We start from the raw sequence: 27248 nt of genomic DNA, 5'->3' as shown, positions 1-27248 counted from the left end.
TGCCGTGTCGTTCTTGTTGGGCTTACAAAATTATTCTTCCCACTCGCATTGAAACCACGACACGGGCTTGATTGAGACCACTTTCCGGACTAAGACGTCTTTCAAAGAAATCTTGGTGTCAGGACAAACGTGTTTATGCTCATTTAGCTTAGTTTTGTGGAGCTGGATGGCTGCGAACTTCGAACAAAGAGCATTTTTTCTTTCCACATGCTCATAAACCTCGACACAGAGAGTTTTAGTCAAGTAAATTGACCATTGTGATTGACTCAAACTTTCCGGATAGATCCGTCTGCTGCGCGTTGAAACCTTTCAAGTGTTTTTAGCTTAGCTTAGCTTACTTTGACTTGCTAGCTGCTAACAAAAAGACGGCAAATTAAGTAAGACATCGATCAAGTGTGTCTTGTGTTGCGGTATTCGTTGGGAAATGTGTGCGAGTCAGTCGTCAGAATACGTGGAAAAACTTTCTGGAACAAAAGAGGAGGACGAGCGACAACGCCAACAACTCCTGGGCGTTGTTGTGTACAAGCAGCTTCGAGTTGTGTTACACAGAGCAGGTTCGTTCACTTTTTTACTCTTTTACTTTTTACTCTTAAATAATTCAATCTTTACCTTCATGCTGTGCATACAATGCTTTTCTCCCAGCTCATTTTGAATGTGCACAACACTTTCTGAACAGTCCAATACGTCTGATCAAAATCATCTTCACTTTTTTTTCTTCCCGCTTATCTGATTTGCCCAATAACCTTAAATATATACTTATCAAAAATGATATCATGCAACATCACAGTCACAACATCATATTTGAGTTGATCAAACCATGTGTGTTTGTCTGTTTGTGCCCTGCAGACGTCAGTAAAAAACGTCTTCATTCTAAGCAACAGGATCCGGATTCCCCTCACGCTAAAGAGAAAGATGAGAAGGAAGAAGGACCAGAACCTGAAGAGGAAGACGAGGAGGTCCATAGCACCAATTTGCCATTCCCTTGTGTCATTGTGAAGATTGAAGGTGATGAGGAAGAGGGTGAAGGAGACAACCAAGCTGCTCCACAATCACTTTGTGATGACATAACATCACACCCTGCTGCCTCCAACAATGAACACTCCAAACGTGGTCGGACGTGCCACAAACAAGGCAGCAAAAAACCCAACAAGAAATGCTGGAAATGTTCTCAATGTGGGAATACATTTGGTTCAAAGTGGGGTCTGAAAGTACATTTCAGAATGCACACTGGGGAAAAAACTTTTGATTGCTCAGATTGTGGCAAAAGATTCCCTGCGCAGGCACATTTGGAAGCACACACGAGAACACACACTGGGGAGAAACCTTTTGCCTGCTTAGTGTGTGGTCAAAAATTCTCAAAAAAAGGCAACCTACAACGGCACACCAGAATACACACAGGTGAAAAACCTTTTGCCTGCTCTGTTTGTGGTAAGAAATTTGCTGCCCGAGAAACGTTGGGAAAACACAAAATAATACACACTGGGGAGAAAGCATTTGAATGCATGGTGTGTGGTAAGAAATTCCCAGCCCAGTCACATTTGGAAACACATGCAAGAATACATACTGGGGAAAAAGCTTTTATCTGCTCAGTTTGTGGTAAAACATTCTCACAGAAGGGAAACTTAAAAAGCCACACAAGAATACACACTGGGGAGAAACCTTTTGTTTGCTCAATTTGCGATAAAAGATTTGCCAATAAGGAACAACTGAGAAGACACACAAGAACACATAGTGGCGATAAGCCTTTTCCTTGCTCAGTTTGTGGGAAAGGATTCTCTACACGGGGTTATTTAAAAGCACACACAAGAACACACACTGGGGAGAAACCTTTTGTTTGCTTAGTTTGTGGTAAAAATTTCACTTTTAGGTTATCTTTGATAGCACACAGAAGAACACACACAGGTGAGAAACCCTTTGCCTGCTTAGTGTGTGGTAAAACATTCACTTTTAAGATAGCATTGTTAACACACACAAGAAAACATACTAGGGAGAAACCTTATGCATGTTCAATTTGTGGTAAAAGATTTTTTGCAAAGAGAAATTTAGCAACACACATGAGAACGCACACTGGAGAGAAACCTTTTCTGTGCACGGTTTGTGGTAAAGGATTCTCTACGCAGGGAAATTTGAAAGCACACACAAGAACCCACACCGGGGAGAAACCTTTTGCCTGTTCAGTTTGTGGTCAAAGATTCATTCAGAAGGGAAACTTGAAAGTCCATGCAAGAACACACACTGGAGACAAACCTTTTGCCTGTCCAGGCTGTGATCAAACATTTTCTCAGAAAGGATACCTAAGCAAACACATGAGAATACACACAGGAGAGAAACCATTTGCCTGTTTAGTTTGTAGTAAAAGATTTTCTTGGAAGAATCAGGTTAAGAAACACCGGTGTGGTGGTACGAAGAGCAGCTGATGATCATGGAAGCTTGAAATAGACTCAATACAGTGGAGTGAAATGGAAACGTGTTAACAGTGATTTTGTTCTGATGTGATCCTGATGCAAAATAAAAGCCTTTTCACTTTCACTTGAAGCTTTGCCCATGATTTTTCCCTAATGAAGTGGCCTGTTATTAGGTACACCTGAAAATGGCGGTGTACCTAATGGAGTGTCCAAGTGACGTCACAGATCAAGCAGCCAATCAGAAAGTGGGGGTGAGGGCGGGTGTGGCACTTTTCACTTTCACTTAAGCTTTGGCCATGACTTTTCCCTAATGAAGTGGCCTGTTATTAGGTACACCTGAAAATGGCGGTGTACCTAATGGAGTGTCCAAGTGACGTCACAGATCAAGCAGCCAATCAGAAAGTGGGGGTGAGGGCGGGTGTGGCACTTTTCACTTTCACTTAAGCTTTGCCCATGATATTTCCCTAATAAAGTGGCCTGTTATTAGGTACACTTGAAAATGGCGGTGTACCTAATGGAGTGTCCGTGTGATTCCCTCGTTAAGTGCACCTGCGTGAAAAGTTTTAGCTCCTGCGGAACGTGAAAGAAGCTAAAACTTTTCACGCAGGTGCGCTTAACGAGGGTCACTTGGAAAACATGTTGGAACGCGGCCCCGAGGACTAGAGCTTGACACCTGTGACCTTTGTCCATGATATTTCCCTAATAAAGTGGCCTGTTATTAGGTACACTTGAAAATGGCGGTGTACCTAATGGAGTGTCCGTGTGATTCCCTCGTTAAGTGCACCTGCGTGAAAAGTTTTAGCTCCTGCGGAACGTGAAAGAAGCTAAAACCTTTCACGCAGGTGCGCTTAACGAGGGTCACTTGGAAAACATGTTGGAACGCGGCCCCGAGGACTAGAGCTTGACACCTGTGACCTTTGACCATGATATTTCCCTAATAAAGTGGCCTGTTATTAGGTACACTTGAAAATGGCGGTGTACCTAATGGAGTGTCCTTGTGATTCCCTCGTTAAGTGCACCTGCGTGAAAAGTTTTAGCTCCTGCGGAACGTGAAAGGAGCTAAAACTTTTCACGCAGGTGCGCTTAACGAGGGTCACTTGGAAAACATGTTGGAACGCGGCCCCGAGGACTAGAGCTTGACACCTGTGACCTTTGACCATATTTCCCTAATAAAGTGGCCTGTTATTTGGTACACTTGAAAATGGCGGTGTACCTAATGGAGTGTCCAAGTGACGTCACAGATCACGCAGCCAATCAGGAGGTGGGGGTGAGGGCGGGTGTGGCACTTTTCACTTTCAGTTAAGCTTTGACCATGATTTTTCCCTAATGAAGTGGCCTGTTATTAGGTACACCTTATGGACACTACAACAAAACAATTTTTTTTTTACCTCGTGTGGTACGAGGTAAAAAAAAAAAAAAAAGAATAAATAAATAAGAAAGTGTAGCGAACGATTCGGGGAACGATTCTTTTGAACGAATCTATTGAGCGAACTGATTCTAAAGATTCAGTTCACTTAAAAGAACCGGAATGCACATCACTAAATGGACAACGAACGCTTTGCCGTTGTTGTTCTTTTTTCGCACGCTTCAACTTCCGGTTCAATGTCATTACATTCTATTGCATTACTGCCCCCCTCAGGCGAGAACTTGTACATAAACACACTTCTTGTATACAAGTGAACACACAAACACATCTTATTGCGTTTTGCTCCTCTTATTTATTTATTGTGTTATTTATTATTTATTCATCACTCTTATTATTCATTGTTTGTGCCTTCTTGTTTTTATTTTGTGTTGTTTGCTTGTATGTATGTCGTGTACTACGTCTTGTCACCGTGGGATAGTGGAAACGTCATTTCGATTTCTTTGTGTGTCTTGGCATGTGAAGAGGTTGACAATAAAGCAGACTTTGACTTATCACAAAGAATCTTGTTTTTACTAATTATCTGAAGCTTTACATATCATACACACACACGTGCATTGCAGTTAAATCGTTAAGATCAAGAATGAAGTGCATTCAAAAAAGGCATACTTAACATTCTACAGGCATTATAGGTTAAAATAAAAAATCCAATAAAAATACAAAGAATAAACAAGAAGATAATTTCTTTGGAGCAAATCTTTTATCATACATGTGGAGTATTTCACGTCTTCTCCAATGGAGAACATCCTGTTTCTTGTTCATGTCAGTATGTATATCCCCACCATCTTCACTCTTCCATGGCAACTCTTTTTCTCCTTTAACATTGCTTTCGATCTCCTTTTATTCTGTAATGTGAGGATGAACCGAGAAGCAATTACCCCCCTGTGTGTGTTCTTATATGTATTCCCAATTGTACCTTCTGAATGAACCTTTTACCACAAATGAAGCATGAAAAAGGTTTGTCTCCAGTGTGTGTTCTTGTATGCCGAATTAAACGTCCCTTGACAGAGAATCTTTTACCACAAATTGAGCAAGGAAAAGGTTTTTCTCCAGTGTGTGTTCTCGTGTGTCTTGTCAAACATCCCTTCTCAGCAAATCTTTTACCACATATTGAACAGACAAAGGCTTTTTCCCCAGTGTGTGTTCTTGTGTGAGTTCTTAAATTTCCATTCCTGGAGAACCTTTTACCACAAACTGAACAAACAAACGGTTTCTCCTCAGTGTGCGTTCTTATGTGTGTTCTTAAATGTGTCTTCAGTAAGAATCTTTTGCCACAAACTGAGCAAGCAAATGGTTTCTCACCTGTGTGTATTCTTGTGTGCCTTATTAAACTTCCCTTTATATAGAAGCTTTTACCACAAACTGAGCAGGCAAAAGGTTTCTCCCCAGTGTGTGTTCTTGTGTGTGTTTTCAACTGTCCCAGTCTGGGGAAACTTTTCCCACAAGCTGAGCAGGCATAGGGTTTCTCTCCAGTGTGTGTTCTTGTGTGTGTTCTTAAATATCCCTTTACAGAGAAGCTTTTACCGCATATTGAGCAGGCAAACGGCTTTTCACCAGTGTGTGTTCGCATGTGTACTTTCAAATTATACTTGGCATCAAAGGCTTTCCCACACTGTGAACATTTCCAGCGTTTCTTGTGAGACGTCTTGTCAGATTTGGAGTGTTCATCATCGTCAGTGTCAGTAGAGTGCGTGGTAATGCCGTCACTATCTGACAGTGGAGCTAAGGGGCTGCCTGCTTGTGATTTTCCACGGCCGTCTCCATCCCCTTCTGTTGTCACATATTGACTTGAGCTGCAGCTTGAATGCTCCGCCCCTCTCTTCTCTTTACCTTTCCTGGGATGGGGCTGTGACTTCTGACCTTGCTCTTCATCATCTTCACACTTCACAATGACAAGACTCAATGGAAACTTGTTGATATCTGCCTCCTGCTCTTCATCTTTAATGTGGTGGATTTCTGGTTCCTCACGCTCTTCAGTGTGGAAGGTCGCTGGCTCCTGCTGCTCAGGATGAAGACGTTTCTCATTGATGTCTGCATGACACAAAAAGAAACACACACGCTTAGTAAAGTCAGTCTTTTCTTTGCCAAGTTTCGTATTGTGACCTTGACGTCGATGATTGTAGATTATTTCTTTTTGACGATGTTTATTAGTTATTTGCTTTATTTGAACACAGCCATTTTCATGACTCAACAATTTATTTATGACTCAGTGCTTTATTTATTACTCCACACTTTGGTTATTACTCATGCGCTATATTCTCTTTTGTACTACTTTTGCACAAGATACCTTCAGGGGTAACCTCAAGGGATAAATAAAGTTGAGTCTAAGTCTAGAACTGATAGAGTGACGAAAAGGTGCGACCTGGGAAAGAAAAGCAAGGCGGCTTGGACAGCTAAGTAACCGCTTGGCCGCTGTATGGCGTTTACACCAGTAGATGGCGCAAACACACTAAACATGGTCCTTGACTGGACTCGAGTGGCAAATTGAAATCGAAAATTGTCGCAAATCCTCTCAATGTGGTCTTGTCTTGTGATGCAATTTATTTGAGTCTATATTATTAACACATTAGACTTGAAAGTGCCAGAGTCTCAATGACAAACGGTTGCAACAAAGGAATCAAAGAAAGCAGTGACAAAACAAGTAGTGGGACATGTACAAACCTGCTCTGTGCAACGCAACGCGAGGCTGCTTGCAACCAGCGTCCAGTCGTTGTCGCCCCTTCTTCTCTTTAGTTTGACGAAGTTCATCCACAAAATCCTTTTTCAAACGTTTTGCACACATTGTCGCGCAACTCTCCCAACGCCGATCTCTGGCTTTGTTTTAAAGCTAGCAAGCTAAGCCAAGACAGTTTCGACGTGCTCCGACACGCATTTGGCCTGGCACGAAGATGTCATGAATGATAGTTTACGACAACAAATTCGTAATATGGCAAGGCATTAGTACGCACGGGACTAATTCGAGAAGGCTTAATCGGTGAAGCGCGTCTGTTTTGGCTACGGCTACGCTAACCTTAAGTAGCGCTGGATACTACGTAGTACGGCAAGCCAACACGGACAAACCAGCTTTGTGACTGTGGGGCTTTCAGAAAACTATATCAAGGCTGTGCCCACAACTCCCTCAATACCATCCCAAGCAGCCACAGACACACTTGTGTACTCAAACATATTTATTTAAAGTAAGTTTTACCATCAAGCAATAACTTAGCAAAAGGACTCTGGGGTGAACCAACACCAAAACAACAAACAAAAAAATTCTTCCTGGGAAAATAATCCAATTTAACTTATGTATTGTTTAAATAAAAATACAACTGCTTACCTTCCTTGCAAGCAGAAACAAAAGGTAAACAATAATACCAAAAATATCAGTTTACCCCAGCTTAAAAAAAAAGACACAGTTATACATTCCAGAATTTGGACCGAGTTAAAACACAATTCTATCTCTTAAATTGATAACTTGTCATTAAATATTTTACAACACATACTACAACTCCCTGGTCCTTTAACTGTGTAAATCTGGTGTTTAGGGGAATCTTTCATCACAAACTAAGCGTGAAAATGCTTTTTAGTCAGCATGTGATCTCATGTGTTTAGCCAAGCCTGAATGATCACGGAAACTTAAGGCACAAACTGAGCAGTCAAAAGGTTTCTCTCCAGTGTGTGTTCTGGTATGAATTCTGAGATGTCCACTTGTAGAGAATCCTTTGCCACAAAGTAAGCAGGCAAAAGGTCTCGCTCCGGTATGTGTTCTTTCATGTGTTGTTAAATGTCCCTTTGTTGAGAAGCTTTTGACGCAATATGAACAGGGAAAAGGTTTTTCGCCAGTGTGTGTTCTTTTGTGATTTGTTAAACTAATCTTCTGAGTGAATCTAAGTCCACATACTTCACAGGCATAAGGTTTTTCCCCAGTGTGTGTTCTTGTGTGAGTTTTCAAATGTCCACTTACAGAGAATGCTTTACCGCAAACCGAGCAGACAAAGGGTTTCTCGCCAGTGTGTCGTCTTGTGTGTGCTATTAAATGTCTCTTTCCAGAGAACCTTTGGCCACATATTGAACAGGCAAAGGGTTTTTCTCCAGTGTGTGTTCTCATGTGATTACTTAAAGTAACCTTTTGAGCAAATCCAAGACCACATAATGAGCACACAAAAGGTTTCTCCCCAGTGTGTGTTCTTGTATGGGTGACTAAATGTCCCTTTATCGAGAATGTTTTGCCACATACTGAGCAGGTGAAAGGTTTCTCTCCAGTGTGCATCCTTGTATGTCTTTTCAATGATGACGTGTTGAAAAACGTTTTGTCACACTGAGAACATTTCACATGCTTTTTAGTGGTATGTGTCATACCACCTTTGTGTTCATCATCATTATTTTCATCATCAGTGTCAGAAGAGTGTAATGTTACATTATCATTATCTGATAATGGAGCCAAGAGGTTGTCTGCTTGTGATCCTCCACAGCGGTCTCCATGATCTTTTTCTTCTTTATCGTCACTCTGATCGACAGTCATTGAAATCTTGTTGATTCCATCCTGCTGCTCAGTGTTGATGATGCAGGCCTTCAGCTCCTGCTGCTCAGGATGAAGATATTTTTGACTCATGTCTGCAGGAAAGAAGACAAACACAATTGGTTTGGTAATGTTTTGCTAATTCAAGTCTCACATTGTAATTAAATGCTATAACATAAATCATAATTTTGCAGGGTGCCAAATGATAGATCCATTCTTCATTGAACCGCAGGCCAAAGAAAAGCAAGAGACATCAAGCTACATTTTGACGTTAACAATGTTAGATTAAAAGTAAAGGGTGAAGTTGCACAATGCCCAGTCGTTGCGCTTCACAGATGAGGACTCGGTTACCCGTCTGGACTCTCTGCTGGGCTTTTGTATCCACCTTGAAGCCCTCTTCTCTCTTTTTTGAGTCATTTTAATGTGGGCCAGTTTATTGTATTTTTTCCCAACTCAGTTAAACAGGTATTGCGTGGCGTCGATGAACAAAAATGGCAACGGTGGCTAAAATCGTACAATGTCCGAAGCAAGTGAGAGAAACGAGTGAAAAACCTTTTCGATTCGGGGCTCTTTGATAACTGCGTCCGGGCGTTGATGTCGGTTGGGGTCCTCTTGTGTTCAACAACAAAGTCGTTCGGCATATTCTTCTGATTTCATGCTTTTCGCACACATTTTCGGCGGATAAGCACAAAACTTTGGAATCACACTTGATTTCGGCTTAGCGATGTGCTGAAAACAAGCACGTCTTTTCGTTAGCTGCTAACGAGCTAAACTAAGCATAGCTAGGCTAAGCTACGAAAGCCTGAGAAGCGTCCACGAAAGCGAGTTTATCCGAATGATGTTTCAATGAACGATATACTATTCTTATGGCGAATGTGCCGTATGAAGGCTTCTGTGTATTCAGCACAAATTTTCGAACATTTATTCCGTAGGTTGCAAGACAAAGCTTGCGAGACTTGCTTTGTTTGCTAATCACGTGATGACGAGACTGGCGACGCGATCTGAGGCGCGCATGCGCAGAAGGTCGACCGACTTGCGCTGAAACCTTTCGACGCCATGGGTCGTTTTACGAAAGGCCATACCCAAAGAAGCCAAGAGCTCTGGCAGTTAGCTGGTGGTAGGGATGAGTTGCTTGCTATTTTCTTGAAAAACAACATAAAATCACATAACGTGACACCTAATGAGTAGATGGCAATCACTGTTGAAGTCTTCCATACAACAAACAAAAAGTACCTTTCGTGGTTGAAATTCATTTGGACAACAGACAGAAGATGACTTCGGACGGAGGTTCTACAATGTTTTGTAAGGCCACTAATCGTTCGCCAGCGAGTGTATTGCAAACAACAACAAAAAAGCGACACTGTCATATATGTCCTAGTGGCGATGCCGTACAGCGGTTTCTGTTGTCGCTTCACTTCCGCCTACGATTTGTGTTACCAAACGCAATTCATTTTCTGTTTCACCCCGAATTAAAAGTGAAATATTAATGATGCTATGAGTACATCCGATCACTGCTTGTACTGGAGTAAAACGTGAGTCGTTAAATCCAAATAAAGTCGTCTCTGTGAACATCGAAGCTACTTGACCTAGCTTAGTTTAGCTTTCCAGCCGCTAACAAGGTGACACCTTTGTTATACACATGCAACTGAGCAGAGGTCGCAATCGTAAAGTGTTGTAAATATCGTGTGAAAATGTGTGCAAAAAGTGCGCAAGAATATTACGTGGAGGAACGTTTTGGAACAAAAGAGGAGAGCGATCGACAGCGACTTGTAACGGTTGTCACGAAGCTTCACGATGACGAAGCAGGTTTGTTCATTTCCTAATACTTGATACATTGTAATTTTCCCCCCTGAATGGAATCGTTATTATAAAATGGTACTGCGTTTTTTAGTACTGTCGTTGTTTTGGTGTCTATACGCCTGTCTTTGACACTACGTTTACACCCATTTGTATCCACGACAGCACTTTAAAATTCAACATGCACCTCTCAAACACGTGGGGGGTATAAATAGCTAACATTCATCTCACCACTGATGGCTCCAATCCATTTCCCTACTGCTTTTTAGCTAAAGTACTAAGAGCGCATCTGTAACCCTTCTTTTCTTGTGTCGTGCAGACAATCTTGATTCCAAGCAGCAGGAGTCACAACAGTCCTATGTGAAAGAGGAAGAGCTGGAGAATGATATCACCCAGTTTCCATTTCCTGGTGTCATTATAAAGAGAGAAGATGATGACGAGCAAGGTAAGCGGTCACGGCTTCATCCCAGTTATTGATCAAAATCACAAAATGAAACTCAAACCAGGTGTATTTGTCTTCTTGTGTTCTGCAGACATCGGTGGACATGTTTGTCCTGAGCAGCAGATGAAAGCGGAAGAGCAGGAGACTAATGGAACAGAGTTTCCATTGACTAGTGTCATTGTGAAGGTTGAAGATGACCAAGAAGAAAGTAATGGAGATCACCATGTAGGATCACAAATAGATGGGCTCTTACCTCCACTATCAGACTCGCCTGACACAGACAACGAAGACTCTCCAGTTGACACGGACACATACTGGAAATGCTCGCAGTGTGGAAAAGCATCGAGTTCAAAGTGGGGCTTGAAAATACACATGAGAACACACACTGGGGAGAAACCTTTTCCCTGCACAATTTGTGGTAAACGATTCACGCAGAAGGGACATTTACGAGCACACACAAGAACACACACCGGGGAGAAACCTTTTCCTTGCACAGTCTGTGGTCTTGTATTGAGTCAAAAAGTTAATTTGACTAATCACATGAGAATACACACTGGCGAGAAGCCTTTTGCGTGCTCAACTTGTGGTAAAAGATTCTCTGTAAAAGGCCATTTAAAAATCCATACAAGAACACACACTGGAGAGAAACCTTTTGTCTGCTTGGTTTGTGGTCAGACATTCTCTCTAAAGGGACATTTAAGAACACACACAAGAACACACACCGGAGAGAAGCCCTATCCTTGCTCAGTATGTGGTAAACGATTCTCTATCAAGGGACATTTAGTAGCACACACCAGAACACACACTGGGGAGAGACCCTTTTCCTGCTCGGTGTGTGGTCTTAGATTAACTCAAAAGATTAGTTTAACTAATCACATGACAATACATACTGGAGAGAAACCTTATGAGTGCACATTTTGCGGTAAGAAATTCTCCATAAAGGGACAGTTGATGACACACACAAGAATACACACTGGTGAGAAACCTTTTGTCTGCTCTGTCTGCGCCGTAAGTTTCAGTGATCGTTCAGGATTAGTTAAACACATGAGAACACACACAGGGGAGAAACTGTACTCGTGCACGTTTTGCAGTAAAAGTTTCTCCCAAAGATGCACTTTGACAATACACACAAGAACACACACTGGTGAAAAGCCGTACAGTTGCGACACGTGTGAGAAACGATTTTCCCGTAAGGATCAGGTGAAAAAACATAGGTGTGTTGGTGGAAAGAAAAGTAATCAATGAAATGCAATAATAATTGACTCATTGTGGTAAATGTGAAAACAAGTTGATAGTGTTCAATATCTATCATAGAGGCCTAAATTCTTTGAAGATAAATTGTCATTGCTTTTTTGGTGGAATTATGAATCCTACATCATCATTTGGAATTAAATGTGTAAGATGCTTCACATCAGCGCTGACTCGGAAATTATTATTCAATAACATTAACTCAAGAAAATGTACGCTGACGTTTTAATTTGATTCAGTTATGAAAGTCATCCTGGTGTCTTGTAGTAATCGATGCTGATTGAATTTTTGTGTTCAAAGACACGACCAGAAATGATTGCGTTGTTTAAATATTAACTTTCATATGAACTACATTTCTGTTGGAATTTTCTTGTCTGTCTTCCAAACATAATATGCAACAGCTGCAGTAGAAAGGTTTGACATTCCATATGACATTCTCCCAATCGTTAGGACTCTTAGGAAGTGGAATTAGCTGACATTTTTCTGGCTCGAAAACCTTCCAGGGAGTTTTTGATCTATTTAAATCCAGTCATAATTTGTTCATGTCAAAGCAGATTTTAATTCAACTATAATAAATAATTTAATAAAATGAAGATGCTTGATTAAGTCGACGCGTGAGTCGTTGATGTGGAATCCAGACAGCAACTTCCGTTTTGGTCGTCACCGAGCCCCCTCCGTACCCGGAAGCCTTTCGAAATTGTAGTTTCAATATAAAATCTGAGGAGCGCCGTCATACGCCCTGTCGCGATGACATTGCCGGAAATAGGAAAGAAGAAGAACCAAACTCGCCTCTCTAAACATTTATTTCTGGGCTAGATCCTGACCCACTGAAGAATCGATACCGCACGTCACTTCTTTCATGGAATAAAAGGCTATTATGCAAAGCTTAGTGTCCGGGTAAACTCGTCTCGGTGCACGTTGAAGTTTCTCAATCGTGCTTCGCTTGGCGTAGCTAGCTTGCTTTAGCTCGCTAGCCGCTAACAAAGAGCCACGTTTCTTAGCAACTCGCGAAGCAGAGCGCTAGACTGAGTGGAAAGGATTGTGATTATCGCGTGAAAATGTGCACACGACGTGTGAAAGAAGAAGCGTGCGAGAAGGAATTTGCTGTCACAGAAGACAATGAGCGACAACGTGAACGTCAACTGGACGCTGATTTCAAAAGGCCTCAGAATGTGTTACACACAACAGGTTCGGTCCATTTTTACATTCGTTAATTGCGTTGCATTTAAAAATATTCTCGTTACTTTTTCACGGTGTTGTGTTTAAATGTGAGGCGTTGTTATACTCATATGTTGTGTTTTTAAAAAGGCTATTTTAGAACATGCCAACTCCACACATGAATGCCGCAGCCTCTGAACGGCGAGGCGCGTGTTGGTGTGTTCAAGAGCAGTGTGTTAAGACTTGTTAAAACTGACACCGGACAATGTGTGTTTGTCTTATGCCGTACAGATGACGTTCAAGAGGAAGAGTCGAAGCACCCCCGTATTAAAGAAGAAGCGCAGGAGGCGGATATTGGCCAGTTGCCATTGACCTCTGTTCCTTCCGTGAGGAATGATGACGAAGACAAAGGTCAACATGAGGAAAACAGCGGTGCAAGCAACAGCTCAATTAACCACATGACAGCTGAAGGTGACGGAGATCACTGCAGAAGATTGCAAGCAGACAACCTTTTGCCACCACTATCAGATTGTGACGACATAACATTGCACTCTTCTGATACTGATGACGATGATGAACACGCAAAAGGTGAAGGGACCTGTCACACTAAGGAGAAACACTGGAAATGCTCCCAATGTGACAAAACGTTTGTTTTCAAGTCAGTTCTAAAGAGTCACATGATGAGTCACACCGGAGAGAAACCTTTTGTCTGCACGGTTTGCGGTAAAAGATTCTCTCGTAGACAAAATTTGACAACACACACACGAGTTCATACTGGAGAGAAACCTTTTGTTTGCTCGGTTTGTGGTAAAAGCTTCTCTCGTAGACAATCTATGACAACGCACACAAGAACACATACCGGAGAGAAACCTTTTTCCTGCTCAGTTTGTGGTAAAAGGTTCACTGAAAAGAGGCATTTGAAAACACACACAAGAACACACACTGGAGAGAAACCTTTTGAATGCACAATTTGTGGTAAAAGGTATTTTGTAAAGAAAAGTCTCATCAACCACACAACAACACACACTGGGGAGAAACCTTTTGAATGTCCAGTATGCAAGAAAAGATTCACTCAGAAGGGCTATTTAAAGTTACACAAAAGAACACACAGTGGAGAAAAGCCTTTTGCCTGCTCAGATTGTGGTAAAAGATTCTATCTTGGGAGGGATTTAAGAAAACACACAAGAACCCACAGTGGAGAAAAGCCCTTTGACTGCTCTCTTTGTGGAAAACGGTTCTCTGAAAAGGGGAATCTGCTGTTACACACGAGAACACACACTGGCGAAAAACCTTTTGACTGCTCAGTTTGCGGCAAAAGATTCTCTGAAAGGGGAAATTTAGTTTTACACACAAGAGCTCACACCGGAGAGAAGCCTATTGTGTGCTCGGTTTGTGGTAAACGATTCACTCATAAGGGCCATTTGAGAAGACACATGAGAACTCACACTGGAGATAAACCTTTTGACTGCTCAGTTTGCGGCAAGAGATTTTCTGATAAGGGAAACTTAAGAAGACACACAAGAACCCACACTGGAGACAAACCACGTGCCTGATCATTTTGCTAAAAAAGATTCACTGACAATGGACATTATCCACAAGAACTCAAAATCAAGGGGACACATTCGGTTGCAGTGTGTGTGATAATAAAATATTGCCTGGTAAGGGGCACAAATGTCACCAGTGAAGTTTTAAAGAAATACAGGAGGAAACTGACTATTAGTGGTTAAGACAGAAAAGTGTATTTGAGATCCTGAATAAAGTACAACGCATTTAAAGTGATAGCGTTCAGTGTCTTTCTGTGTTTTTACTGTCCGGTGAAAGGCACAGAAAAAAAAATCTGTTGTTTTGAAAGCCACAGTCCTGCATCATCTACAACTGCAGTGACATGGTAGTCCACCAAGAGATGAATTCTATGGTCTGATGAGATGAAAAATCAAGTCCAAGGCACCATGTTTGTAGTCAACCAGGTCAAAACTATTCCTATAGTGGGAATCATTGTGGTACTGCAGCAGCTTTATGCCATGAGGACGTTCTTTAGAAATTCACTGAAACGATCAGATACTAGTTAGCATTAGTAGCAATCACCTTGCCATTTGTTCACAAATTTTGATCACTTTCTCAACATTCCAAGACAGAATTTAGTTAAAGCAAATGTCCACGATAACTTACCAAATAGGAAGGAGCACCGCCAACCGGTTGTCCTCGATGCAGTCTGTTTAACATGCGCCTCCGGTTTTTTGAAATGGACTATTTCCTCTTGGAATTGAGAAGAAAATGGAACCCTACTTTGAAACGATTCAAAAACTACGACCACGTCACAATAATAATAATAAAAAAATCTTCCCAGCCACACGTGTCTCGGCCGTCGTTTTTGCTTCAATGATGCGCGCGCAGCTTGATCAAGTAGGATGGAATGGAGTCTACATTCATTTATGACTATTTCAAAACTGGTTATCACGATTAACTAAATGTCAAGCCAAATTGTTTCTACTAGGGTAAGAAGAGTAAATACAAATTCGTTTAATCGATCAATTCAATAAAGCAGGTGGATCAAAATGACCCAGTTTGAAATCGGCGTTCCTACCCGGAGCATAAAAAGCGGCGCACTCGGCTCCGGATGTAAACAACCAGATGTAAACAAACACCGGCTGCATGTACATCATGCGACAAGACACGTCATTAAGGTGCGTTCTTCTGTTTCCAAGTTCGCTCCTCTCATGGGACGTCCCGTCGAGGAGACCAAAACATTGACAAAGGGGCGATGCGAGAGGATGGACTGTCAATCTTCGTCTCCTGTATGACCTGCCCACGACAACGATTCACCCCTAATTAAAGTTTATTTAATAAAACAAGACAACCCAAGTCGATGTAAAATAGCTGATTGATCTTACTTACATTTAAAAAATAGAAATGTGCTCACACACACATAGACAGTACACAATAATTTAAAAAACCCCAAAAAACCTTCCACAAATACACTAATTTTGGAGTGCATCGTGCATTCTGTTTCTAAGTTTGGATAAAGAATTTGCAGATAGTGTCAACATATCAACAGACCTACACACGTGAGCAGTGCAATATAAACTAAAGTCACCGCACAGCTACATATTTATAAAACATAATACATTGTAGTTACATACTTTATATAATACATTATGTTACATGTATAGCATGGTGAGAACAATGATAGGGTGGGATCTTGCCAACAAATGTTTTATGGAGAAAGACCAGTGAATTTGTTGGCGTGAGTGAAATGAGAGCCAATTAGGCAGGGGCTAAAGCTCTCAGTGGTACATTTCTAAAGCTTACCACAAAGGCAATGACATCAGCCCACAAGTCAAAATCTTCATTGACTGCTGCTCGTCTCACCAGCACACTTGTGCTTCTTCACATTATCTTTACGAGAGAATTTTTTATCACACACATGGCAACTGAATGGCTTTTCACCAGTGTGTGCTCTGGCGTGTCTTCCTAAATGTCCCTTCTGAGCAAATCTTTTACCGCAAACGGAGCACGAAAACTGTTTCTCCCCAGTGTGTATTCTTGTGTGCCTGATGGAATCTGCCTTCAGAGCAAATCTTTGGCCACAAACTGAGCAGGCAAAAGGTTTATCTTCCAGGTGCGTTGCCGTGTGTTGAATTAAATGTTCCTTTACAGAGAATCGTTCACCACAAACTGAGCAGACAAAACATTTGTCTCCAGTGTGTATTTTTGTATGGTTAATTAAACTTGCTTTTACAGAGAATCTCTGACCACACACTGGGCAGGCAAAAGGTTTCTCTCCAGTGTGAGTTCTTGTGTGTGTTCTTAAATGTCCCTTTTCAGAGAACCTTTTACCACAAACGGGGCAAGAAAAAGGTTTTTCCCCTGTGTGTATTCTTTTGTGCCTTCTTAAACTTACGCTGAAAGAGAATCTTTGACCGCAAACAAGGCAGACAAAAGGTTTCTCTCCAGTGTGTGTTCTCGTGTGCCTCATTAGATCTGTCTTCATATGGAATCTTTTGGCACAAACTGAGCAGGTAAAATGTTTCTCTCCACTGTGTAGTCTCATGTGTACTTTTAAAGTATACTTTGAAATATAGGTTTTCCCACACTCACAACACTTGTTGTCAGTATGACATGTCATATCACCTGTCGAGTGTTTCTTGTCATCATCATCATCAGTGTGAGGAGAGTGTGACGTGATGTCACCACTATCTAATGGTGGGGCTAAGAGGCTGTCTGATTGTGATCCTCCACAGCAGTCCCCATCACCTTCATCATCTTCACGCTTGACAATGACAGTTAATGGAAAGTTGGTGATATCAGCCTCTTGCTCTTCCTCTTTAATGAGCGAGGGCCCTGAATCCTCTTCTGTTTTAATTTGGGTAGTCCAAGGCCCGTCTTCCTCTTTAATGTTGGGTGTCTCTGGCTCCTCTTCCTCCTTTTCCTCTTGAACATGGGGATGCTCTGGCACCTGCCTCTCAGGACGAAGATATTCTTCAATGAAGTCTGCAGACGCGCATAATAACAGATTATTATAGGGGTTGTGTCACATAGGGCATCTGGCCTAAATGAGAAGTATGGAAAAGTAAAAAGGTCAGAAAAGAGCATTGTGTCATTCTTGATCTAAACCAGGTAAATCTAGCTAGCTAGCCCACCAACAGTATTCATTGCAGTCATTTGCAAACAGGTTTCTGACACTAGTGTATAAAAATAGCAGAATAAATACTGATGTCAAACAGAAACAGTAGCACTTCACAAAATGAATCCATCGGCAGACTGTGCTAACTCCTAGAAAAAAGTCATTTCTTCACTTACAACCAGTAAGTCGGAAAGGGTCACGAATGACTTCAAAGCAGAACCTTGCTAACTGGGAGAGTATCGGTCTAATATGAACCCGGTGTCCCTAGTGCTCATGAATTGGGACCCATGCTTGTAAAATGTGAAGATACTGTACTGTAAATGCCCTTATGCAAAGTATGGAAATTCACATTCCCAACTGACGCAAATACTACCACCTTATTATTGACCTCACGAATTGATAGAGCCATTTAACGAGTCATTAAATTTGAGTCAAACTAATTGCTTGGTTAACTTCAAAACTGCACGAATGGAGCTATAATAAAAGTAAAAAGTGAACAAACCCGCTCTGTGCAACGTACCTGGAGGTGTCTTCAAAACAGCGTCCTGTGGTTGCAGCTCGTCGTCGTCTTTTGCTCGAGAAAGTTCCCCCGCTGACATTCTTGTACACATTTTCACACACTAACCACATCAATTCACGCTTGATCTTTAAGCGATGTGTCAAACGCGTATTTTTGTTAGCGCCTGGCAAGCTAACTACGATAGCTAGCTCGAGAAGCTGCAACGTGCACCGAGTAGACAAGTATAATTCCTGCTAGGAAGACTTGTTACTCTATTGTTACTTTATTAACATACTGCGTCGAAGCTTGATCGTGTTCAGAATGAGCCTGGGAGAGTCATTTTATAAGCTGACTCAATATGTGTACGGATCTACATCCAAACTTGTTTCACGGTACCTCCACGTGAACTAACAGCAGTAGTTCAGGGCCGCGGCACGTCTTGCGTCACTTCCGCTTCTTCCGTACTTCTTCTGTCGCTCTACTTCCGTGTCCATCCAGGGTGACCAAATCCGCTTCACGAAATAATTCTGAATTAGTACTCAATGTACTGAAGCCTCGACAGAGTACGTCTGCTTACCTGGAGGAAAATAATCATGATTCGATCTTCGTGTACGAAAAGCCCATTCTCAGTGCGCGTAAAGCTTCCCTGGCTAGTTTAGCTTTGCTTGCTAGCCCATAACAAAAGGGTCGCGCTTATCATTAACAATTAGCTAAGCAGAGATCAAGTGTGACTGTCTTGTTATTATTTAGGAACATGTGCGCAAAAATGGTGAAAGAAGAGTACGAGGAGGGCTTTTGTGGAATAAAAGAGGATAACGAGCGTCAACGACTGGACGCTGTCTTCGAGAAGCCTCACGATGTTTTACACGGTTTGTTCACTTCATAGCCTAAATGATGTACTCACTTTTCATCCTTACAACATAACTGTTTCTGAATTATTATCAATCTGGGTTGTGTTGGAGGCCTACGTTGTTTTCAGCTGCAGTACTTGAAAACATTTAAAGTATTATGTATTTATGTCAAGAACTGTGAAGTGGATGGACGACATTTAGTGGTTTATTTGACTCCGTGTTTTGCAGACGTCACAGAAGATCTTCAACCAGACCTGCAGGAGCCAGATCTCTTTTCCAATAAAGAGGAGGGGCCCTCCCACGTCAAAAGGGAAGAAGGGCCAGAGTCACTTCTTATTAAAGAGGAAGAGCTGGAGTTACATATCACAGAGTTTCCATTGACAGCCAAGTGTGAAGAAGATGATCATAATGATGAGGATGAAAGAGAAGACTGTCAAAGACCCCAAGAAGATGGCCTCTTGGCTCCACTATCAGAGAGTGATAGGTCACACACTCCTGACACTGATGATGATGGTGGTGACGTTGAACACGCTAAAGGTGATGTCTCATGTCACCTTGATAACAAATCCATAAAATGTCCTCAGTGTGACAAAACATTTTTCAACAAGTCACAGTTGAAAAGACACACGATAAGTCACAATCTAGAGAAGCCTTTTGCCTGCTCAGCTTGTGCAAAAACATTTGCTCATAAGGGACATTTGAACATACACATGCGGATGCACACTAAGGAGAAACCTTTTTCCTGCTCACTTTGTGGCCTGAAAGTAACGCATAAGAGTAGCTTAACAAATCACATGAGAATTCACACTGGAGAGAAACCCTTTGTCTGCTCAGTCTGCAACTTAAGTTTCGGAAGACGTTCATATTTGATAAAACACACACGAATACACACTGGGGAGAAACCATTTTCCTGTGTAGTTTGTGACAAAAGATTCTGTATAAAGGCAGATTTAAAAACGCACACAAGAACACATACTGGTGAAAAACCTTTTGCCTGTTCGGTTTGTGGCAAAGCTTTTTCTTTGAAGGGAAGTCTAAGAATACACACAAGAACACACACTGGGGAGAAGCCATTTGTCTGCCCAGTTTGTGGTAAAAGTTTCACTGTGAAAACATGTTTAATAAGGCACGCAAGAACACACGATGGTGAGAAACCTTTTGCCTGCTCAGTTTGTGGTAAAAGATTCCATGTGAAGACGTGCTTGATAAGGCACACTAGAACACACACTGGAGAGAAACCTTTTGCTTGCACAGTCTGCGATTTAACTTTCATCGATCGCACAGGATTAGTTCGACACACAAGAACACACACTGGGGAGAAACTGTTTGCTTGCTCAGTTTGCGGTAAAAGTTTCACGCAAAGATGCATATTAGAGAAACACACCAGAATACACACTGGTGAAAAACCATTCAGTTGCAGCCTGTGTGATAAAAGATTCTCTCGTAAGGACCGAGTTAAGAGACACAAGTGTGCTGGTGAGAAAACGAGTGGCAAGTGAAACATGAACTCTGAAGCCAGTTGGCAAAGTGCACAAGTGGCCCTAAATAAAATACACATTTTGAAACGGTTCAGTCCAGTTTGTTTCTATGGTCTTGCCATGGCTGCGGCCGGATCTGTGTGAAAGAGAGTGGGAGGAGCCCTTTATAGGCATTCAGGTGGTAACATGATGCGTTGGGCAGGTCAGGCGAGAAAGAATACACATGACATCACTTTCAGTATCCCTTGATAGTCTGAACTCAAAGTCCAGCACCCTCTAGTGGCCAGAAGAAACCTTTTCATACAGTAGTGACTACACGAGAGTAGAAAGTGAACAAACCTGCCCTGTGCAACACAACGCACAATATACATATAATTTAATTTTAAATATGATTTACAAAATATACTTCATTTGCAAAATGTACAGTCTGAATAGGAACCGCACTAAACCAAAAAAATTAAGGGTGTATTCAGACCAGAAAAGTCCTTTAGTCCGCTTGTTTGGTCCGGGCCGAAAGTTGTTGTTTTTTTCGTTTGGTGCGGATCCTATTCGGACTTTACATTTTGCAAGTGAGGTATATTTTGTAAACACATCCACGCTTGTGATGATCTGTGCTCCCATAGCTCAAAAACAATTTTAACATATTAAGATAGCAGCAAAGAAGTCTCCAACCCAATTCAGCAATTTAGATCAGGATTTACAGTCAGACTCTGCATCAGACTAATTAATCCTGAAATCACTTGAAGGTCTTTTTACATAATGGCATTGATCCCAGTCACATACTGTACACACATCTCATTTGTTGGAATGCATCTATAAAATACAGAAGGTTTTTGCTGACCCTGTCTGGGAACTAGTTAAGTGCTAAAAGAAAGTTGACAAATGCTATCATATAATTATACAATCAAATCATGACATGTGTTTTACTGCTTCAATATGTTTTCATACATGAGGTCTGTTTTAAAATATGAATAACATAATGTGTATTTTGTCAAATCCATTGCAATAAATGATGCATTGTCATTTGAGAACTCACATGCAAAGGCAGAAATGTGCGTGCAGTCAAGTGGCGCTTTCTCGCTTTCCAAACATATCTTCTGGCTGCACCTCTGGGAATCCACCTGCGCATGTGAAACAGGAACCAGAAAAACATGTGTGCTCATGATACTTTAACAGTCAAACAAGCTACGTGCAAGTGCCACAGAATTGCCCCAATTTTTCTTTTTTTTTATTGTTTTATTGTTTCATTTAGAGCTCAATAAAGGACAACCTGAATATGTTACTCTACATAGTTGAAAAGCGTCCTGCTTGTGCAATTTCCCCTTGATGCCAAACTCGAGGCCCGGGGTCCAGATATGGCCCTCCACATCATTTTATGAGGCCCTCGAAGACAAATTGTCCGCCGACTTTACGTGCCAATACTAGAATTACAAATTGTCTTCACTTTTAAAAAATAGAGAAGTTGCTCGCAATTTTTATCCCATTCATCTTTTTAAAATATTTGAACAGTTTTTACTAGTCTTGAATTGCTTACATAGTAGGCCATTGGGCAATGCCAAAATATTACGCACATTCACCAATTTTATTTGAATTTATAATTATTTTATATACAATTATTTTATATATTATATTTTATTGTAATAAATTTGGTAGATGAACAACATCATTACTTTTATTTCTAATATGCATTTTATATAATTATTTTATGTTCATTTTATTTTCATTTATCATTATTTGAATATTTTTTGTAATTATGCTTGTGTCAAAAGTCACGTTTTGAAGCATGCGGTCGGTCACACCCGCCATTTTGAAAAATGGTGCCACTATGCAAAGTGAACGCCCCAGCCAGGGCCGTCCTATAAAACATGCACTCAGGCCCTCGCAGAGGAGACGTTCCCATCAGGAAACCTTCACTTCCAACCATGTTCAGTGTAGTTGTGCTGCTGCTGGCCGCTGTTTCCAGTAAGTGGCACTGAGGCGCTCATATGACCTTTGACTCCTCATGTTTGACATTTAACATGCGGTCCTCCACAGGTGCCAAGTGTCAACAGTTGACCCAGCCGGCCGATTTGACTCTGCGGTCTGGTGAGGAGATGAACATCGCCTGTCAGGTGTCTTATAGTTTGAGCAGCTACTACACTGGTTGGGTCAGGCAGCCTGCTGGGAAAGGACTGGAATGGATCGGGTCCAGAGTAGATATATCTGGTGGTTATTACCGCAAGGAGTCCCTGCAAAACAAGTTCAGTATTGAACTAAACCCCTCCGGCCAAACAGTAACCCTAAACGGAAAGAATATGCAGCCCGAAGACTCGGCTGTGTATTATTGCGCCAGACACCCACAACAAAACAATCTGTCGGCGCACTTGAACAAAAATAAAAAAGGAGGAAGATCCCTCTCACAATCGTACATGAAGCATGCAACTGATGACTCAAGTGTTGTTGTCTAGTGGCACTCTCTGAAACTGTAAGCAACGCCACACCAGCACCTGCAGAATTTGGATCCCAGGGCAATCAAGAGAGGAGCTTTCCTCTTTCATCACACATTCCCGAAACATCTCGATCAGTGTCTCGTGAGGGCCCTTAAAAAAATAAAAAATAAACTCCTGCTATGATCATGATGAAAACATTCGTGATCATTTTGGTGAGAAATCATTAACAGTATATGACATTCTTGATCCCATAATAAAAGGTCATTTGAGCTCATTTGTTATTTCAGACTTGTCAATCAAAAGCATCCCGCCATATCCTTCTATGCAAAACACATTTCTCACCAGTGCGCTATAAAACCCGCCGCCGTGCTCTCGGACAAAGGCAGAACACCTCAGTGATTCCAACCACGATGGCCGACCGAGTGCTGAAGTACTTGATGGTTGCCGTTTTGGCTACGACGGCCGCGGAAGGCTGGAGCATAAAGCAGTCCGAACCCGTGTTGAAAAGACCCGGAGAATCCCACACATTGACCTGCAAAACATCTGGTTTAGATTTTTCTAGCTATGGATGGGCTGAATCAAATAAGAGCCGAGGAAAGGCTTGGAATGGATTGCTCTCATGGTAGGCCATTGGGCAATTCCAAAATATTACGCACATTCAACTGAAGGTAGATTGACCATCTCCACCGAGAACTCACACAACCAGGTCTATCTAAGCATAGACGGAATGAAGGCTGAGGACACGGCCGTGTGTTACTGTGCCAAAACGCCAGTGATGACAAAAACCTGATCAATCAAATGGTAACCTTTCTACAAACAGAAAGAAGATTCTCCTCATTCACTAATGGCAGCTAATTATGGAACAAGTAACAAATTGATCACATCTAAAACGACATCAACCCGGGCAATTTACCGCTCAAAAGATTTTTTAGCTGTACTTTCGGGTGACCACCTGCTCATGTGAAACAGGAACCATAAAAGCATCTTTCGCTCAAAATGAGACAGAAGAACACTTCACCCCCGCCCCAAGTGTGCATGTACTGTGCTTCTATGATCAAATTAAAGTCTCCAAAATGAAAAAAGCAAAACATTTGGTAGATGAACAACACAATTACTTTTATTTTTAATATAAATGTTAATTTTATATCATTTTTTATGTTAAGTTTATTTGAATTTATAATTATTTTATATACAATTATTTTATATATTATATTTTATAATAAATTTGGGAGATGAACAACATAATTACTTCTATTTTTAATATGCATTTTATATAATTATGTTCATTTTATTTTCATTTATCATTATTTGAATATTTTTTGTAATTATGCTTGTGTCAAAAGTCACGTTTTGAAGCATGCGGTCGGTCACACCCGCCATTTTGAAAAATGGTGCCAGTATGCAAAGTGAACGCCCCAGCCAGCGCCGTCCTATAAAAGTTGCACTCAGGCCCTCGCAGAGGAGACGTTCCCATCAGGAAACCTTCCCTTCCAACCATGTTCAGTGTACTTGTGCTGCTGCTGGCCGCTGTTTCCAGTAAGTGGCACTGAGGCGCACACGTGACCTTTGACTCCTCATGTTTGACATTTAACATGCGGTCCTCCACAGGTGCCAAGTGTGAACAGTTGACCCAGCCGGCCGATCTGACTCTGCGGTCTGGTGAGGAGATGAACATCGCCTGTCAGGTGTCTTATAGTTTGAGCAGCTACTACACTGCTTGGGTCAGGCAGCCTGCTGGGAAAGGACTGGAATGGATCGGGATCAGACTGGTCGGATCTGGTAATTATTACCGCAAGGAGTCCCTGAAAACCAAGTTCAGTATTGAACTAAACCCCTCCAGCCAAACAGTAACCCTAAACGGAAAGAATATGCAGCCCGAAGACTCGGCTGTGTATTATTGCGCCAGACACCCACAACAACACAAACCGTCGGCGCACTTCAACAAAAATAAAAAAGGAGGAGGATCCCTCATCCCTCTCACAATCGTACATGAAGCATGCAACTGATGACTCAAGTGTTGTTGTCTAGTGGCACTCTCTGAAACTGTAAGCAACAACACACCAGCACCTGCAGAATTTGGATCCCAGGGCAATCAAGAGAGGAGCTTTCCTCTTTCATCACACATTCCCGAAACATCTCGATCAGTGTCTCGTGAGGGCCCTTAAAAAAATAACAAATAAACTCCTGCTATAATAATGATGAAAACATTAGCGATCATTTTGGTGAGAAATCTTTTCCACGACGCCAACAACACCAGGAGTATGTGGCAAGGCATACGGGCGATTACAGACTACAACTCACCCTCCCCCCCGGTGGGTGAAGTTGATGCTGACTTCCTAAATGGACTAAATAACTTCTTTGGGAGGTTCGAGGCACTAAACAGCACTCCAGCAGTTAAAACTGTTCCCCACCAGGAAGAGGAGGCACTCTGCCTTGACTCAGCCGACGTGTTGAAGACTCTGAGGAGTGTCAACCCACGTAAGGCCCCAGGCCCCGACAACATACCTGGGCGGGTGTTCAGGGAATGTGCAGGTCAGCTGGCTGGTGTCATCACAGACATTTTTAACACCTCGCTGGGCCAAGCCACAGTGCCAGCATGCTTCAAGACTGCCTCCATCATTCCGGTGCCGAAGAAACCTCAAATCACCTCATTTAATGACTACCGGCCTGTTGCACTGACTCCCATCATGATGAAGTGCTTCGAAAGGCTGCTTAAAGAACACATCGTCTCCAGACTCCCCCCAACATTCGACCCGTTCCAGTTTGCCTACCGGCAGAACCGCTCCACTGAGGATGCCATCTCCTCCGTTTTTCACCTGAGCCTGGCTCACCTGGAGGAGAAGAACACCCATGTGCGGATGCTGTTCCTGGACTTCATTTCAGCGTTTAACACCATCTTCCCACAGCATCTGGTAGGACAACTGGAACACCTGGGCTTCAGCACCCCCCTTCGCAACTGGCTGCTAGACTTCCTCACCAACAGACCTCAGTCAGTCCGGGTCGGACAGAACACCTCCGATGTCATCACCCTCAGCACAGGCTCCCCTCAGGGCTGCGTCCTGAGCCCCCTGCTGTTCACCCTGATGACACACGACTGCGTCCCCAGGTTCACCACCAATCGCATCGTGACGTTCGCAGACGACACAACGGTGGTGGGCCTCATCGGAGACAACAACGACCTGGACTACAGAGAGGAGGTGGAGCAGTCGGTGGGCTGGTGCAGAGACAACAGCCTGATCCTGAATGTGGAGAAGACGAAGGAGATCATCGTCGACTTCAGGAAAAACCAGCCTCACCACGCTCCACTGATCATCAACAGCTCAGCTGTGGAGGTGGTCAGCAGCACCAAATTCCTGGGGGTCCACATCACAGACGACCTCACCTGGACTGTGAACACCACGGCACTGGTCAAGAGGGCACAGAAGCGCTTGTACTTCCTGCGGAGGATGAGGAGAGCCCACCTGCCCCCACCCATCATGAGGACGTTCTACAGAAGCACCATAGAGAGCATTCTGACAAGCTGTCTCTCGGTGTGGTGTGGAGGCTGCAGCGCCTCCGATTGGAAGAACGTGAGGAGAGTGGTGAGGACAGCAGAGAGGATCATCGGGGCTCCTCTTCCCTCCATTCAGGACATTTCATCTCAGGGCTGCGTGTCCCGAGCCCGTAACATCATCAGTGACCCATCACACCCCCACCATGGACTGCAGGTCCACCAGGTTCTGCAACAGCTTTTTCCCTGCTGTCATCAGACTGTTGAACACTTGAACTGTTGAACTCTAAACTGGACTCTGCATCACACATACACAGAACTGAACAGTATGACACTACGAACCACTATCTTGCACTGCCAACTTTGCTGAACTTTTATAATCCATGTAAATTTAAAAGTACGCAACCTGGTTTAGCATTCCTCTGCACACTTTTTAAATACTGTTTTGTTTCCTTTCACTATTACATATCTATCACTGCTGCACTTTATACTTATTTTATATTTTTTATATAGTATGTTATTTTTATTCAACCGCAATATCACTGCAATTGTTGTAAGCTGTATGCAACGGAATTTCGTTTTGTATGCACCCTGTGCAGACAAAATGACAATAAAGTTTGTCTAAGTCTAAGTATATGACATTCTTGATCCCATAATAAAAGGTCATTTGAGCTCATTTGTTATTTCAGACTTGTCAATCCAAAGCATCCCGCCATATCCTTCTATGCAAAACACATTTCTCACCAGTGCGCTATAAAACCCGCCGCCGTGCCCTCGGACAAAGGCAGAACACCTCAGCGATTCCAACCAAGATGGCCGAGCGAATGCTGAAGTACTTGATGGTTGCTCTTTTCGCTACGACGGCCGCGGAAGGCTGGAGCATAGAGCAGTCCGAACCCGTGTTGA

The 27248-nt window shown here is 42.4% G+C and overlaps 6 protein-coding genes, 1 long non-coding RNA gene and 1 gene segment (V, D, J or C); 4 read left to right on the top strand and 4 right to left on the bottom strand.

Annotated features, from left to right (window-relative positions):
• The first annotated feature begins 28 nt into the window (after positions 1-28).
• On the top strand, positions 29-2529 carry LOC119120252 (gastrula zinc finger protein XlCGF57.1-like). Its single transcript, XM_037246996.1, has 2 exons — positions 29-554; positions 847-2529. Exons 1-2 carry the CDS (start codon positions 425-427, stop codon positions 2415-2417), a joined length of 1701 nt encoding a protein of 566 aa, XP_037102891.1. The 5' UTR covers positions 29-424; the 3' UTR covers positions 2418-2529.
• Positions 2530-4319: 1790 nt separating this feature from the next.
• On the bottom strand, positions 4320-6878 carry LOC119120266 (gastrula zinc finger protein XlCGF57.1-like). The gene is made up of 2 exons (XM_037247019.1): positions 6490-6878; positions 4320-5859 (listed from the first exon to the last, which is right to left on the bottom strand). Exons 1-2 carry the CDS (start codon positions 6608-6610, stop codon positions 4703-4705), a joined length of 1278 nt encoding a protein of 425 aa, XP_037102914.1. The 5' UTR covers positions 6611-6878; the 3' UTR covers positions 4320-4702.
• A 103-nt stretch (positions 6879-6981) lies between these two features.
• Positions 6982-15248, bottom strand: LOC119120278 (gastrula zinc finger protein XlCGF17.1-like). Of its 2 annotated transcripts, none has more exons than XM_037247045.1 (2): positions 15141-15248; positions 6982-8421 (listed from the first exon to the last, which is right to left on the bottom strand). In XM_037247045.1, exon 2 carries the CDS (start codon positions 8417-8419, stop codon positions 7391-7393), a length of 1029 nt encoding a protein of 342 aa, XP_037102940.1. In that variant the 5' UTR covers positions 8420-8421; positions 15141-15248; the 3' UTR covers positions 6982-7390. The 2 variants fall into 2 exon arrangements, with proteins under 2 accessions (XP_037102940.1, XP_037102939.1); XM_037247044.1 differs by lacking the exon at positions 15141-15248 and adding an exon at positions 8879-9334.
• Positions 9549-14750, top strand: LOC119120260 (gastrula zinc finger protein XlCGF8.2DB-like). 3 transcript variants are annotated; one of them, XM_037247010.1, is made up of 4 exons: positions 9615-9628; positions 10032-10132; positions 10443-10568; positions 10657-11979. In XM_037247010.1, exon 4 carries the CDS (start codon positions 10689-10691, stop codon positions 11808-11810), a length of 1122 nt encoding a protein of 373 aa, XP_037102905.1. In that variant the 5' UTR covers positions 9615-9628; positions 10032-10132; positions 10443-10568; positions 10657-10688; the 3' UTR covers positions 11811-11979. The 3 variants fall into 3 exon arrangements, with proteins under 3 accessions (XP_037102904.1, XP_037102905.1, XP_037102903.1); XM_037247009.1 differs by lacking the exon at positions 10032-10132 and having other exon boundaries at positions 9549-9628; XM_037247008.1 differs by lacking the exons at positions 9615-9628; positions 10032-10132; positions 10443-10568; positions 10657-11979 and adding exons at positions 12517-13001; positions 13263-14750.
• An 803-nt stretch (positions 15249-16051) lies between the features above and the next one.
• LOC119120269 (oocyte zinc finger protein XlCOF6.1-like) lies at positions 16052-18528 on the bottom strand. Of its 2 annotated transcripts, none has more exons than XM_037247025.1 (2): positions 18116-18513; positions 16052-17462 (listed from the first exon to the last, which is right to left on the bottom strand). In XM_037247025.1, the coding sequence occupies exons 1-2, from the start codon at positions 18204-18206 to the stop codon at positions 16318-16320; spliced, it is 1236 nt and encodes a 411-aa protein (XP_037102920.1). In that variant the 5' UTR covers positions 18207-18513; the 3' UTR covers positions 16052-16317. The 2 variants fall into 2 exon arrangements, 1 of the variants encoding a protein (XP_037102920.1); XR_005097491.1 differs by having other exon boundaries at positions 17355-17520; positions 18116-18528.
• Positions 18529-18562: 34 nt separating this feature from the next.
• On the top strand, positions 18563-21446 carry LOC119120261 (zinc finger protein 501-like). Its single transcript, XM_037247011.1, has 3 exons — positions 18563-18703; positions 18845-18963; positions 19174-21446. The coding sequence occupies exons 2-3, from the start codon at positions 18849-18851 to the stop codon at positions 20442-20444; spliced, it is 1386 nt and encodes a 461-aa protein (XP_037102906.1). The 5' UTR covers positions 18563-18703; positions 18845-18848; the 3' UTR covers positions 20445-21446.
• On the bottom strand, positions 19953-21945 carry LOC119120293. Its single transcript, XR_005097495.1, has 2 exons — positions 21460-21945; positions 19953-20559 (listed from the first exon to the last, which is right to left on the bottom strand). It is a non-coding gene; the product is annotated as an uncharacterized LOC119120293 (long non-coding RNA).
• Positions 21946-22263: 318 nt separating this feature from the next.
• LOC119120286 lies at positions 22264-24873 on the top strand. The segment is given in 2 exon segments: positions 22264-22385; positions 24461-24873. Coding segments are annotated over 2 exon segments (495 nt in total).
• Positions 24874-27248: the final 2375 nt, after the last annotated feature.

The sequence above is a fragment of the Syngnathus acus genome, chromosome 3, assembly GCF_901709675.1.
Source record: "Syngnathus acus chromosome 3, fSynAcu1.2, whole genome shotgun sequence".
NCBI lineage: Eukaryota > Metazoa > Chordata > Actinopteri > Syngnathiformes > Syngnathidae > Syngnathus > Syngnathus acus.
This window is presented reverse-complemented; position numbering and strand designations above follow the sequence as displayed.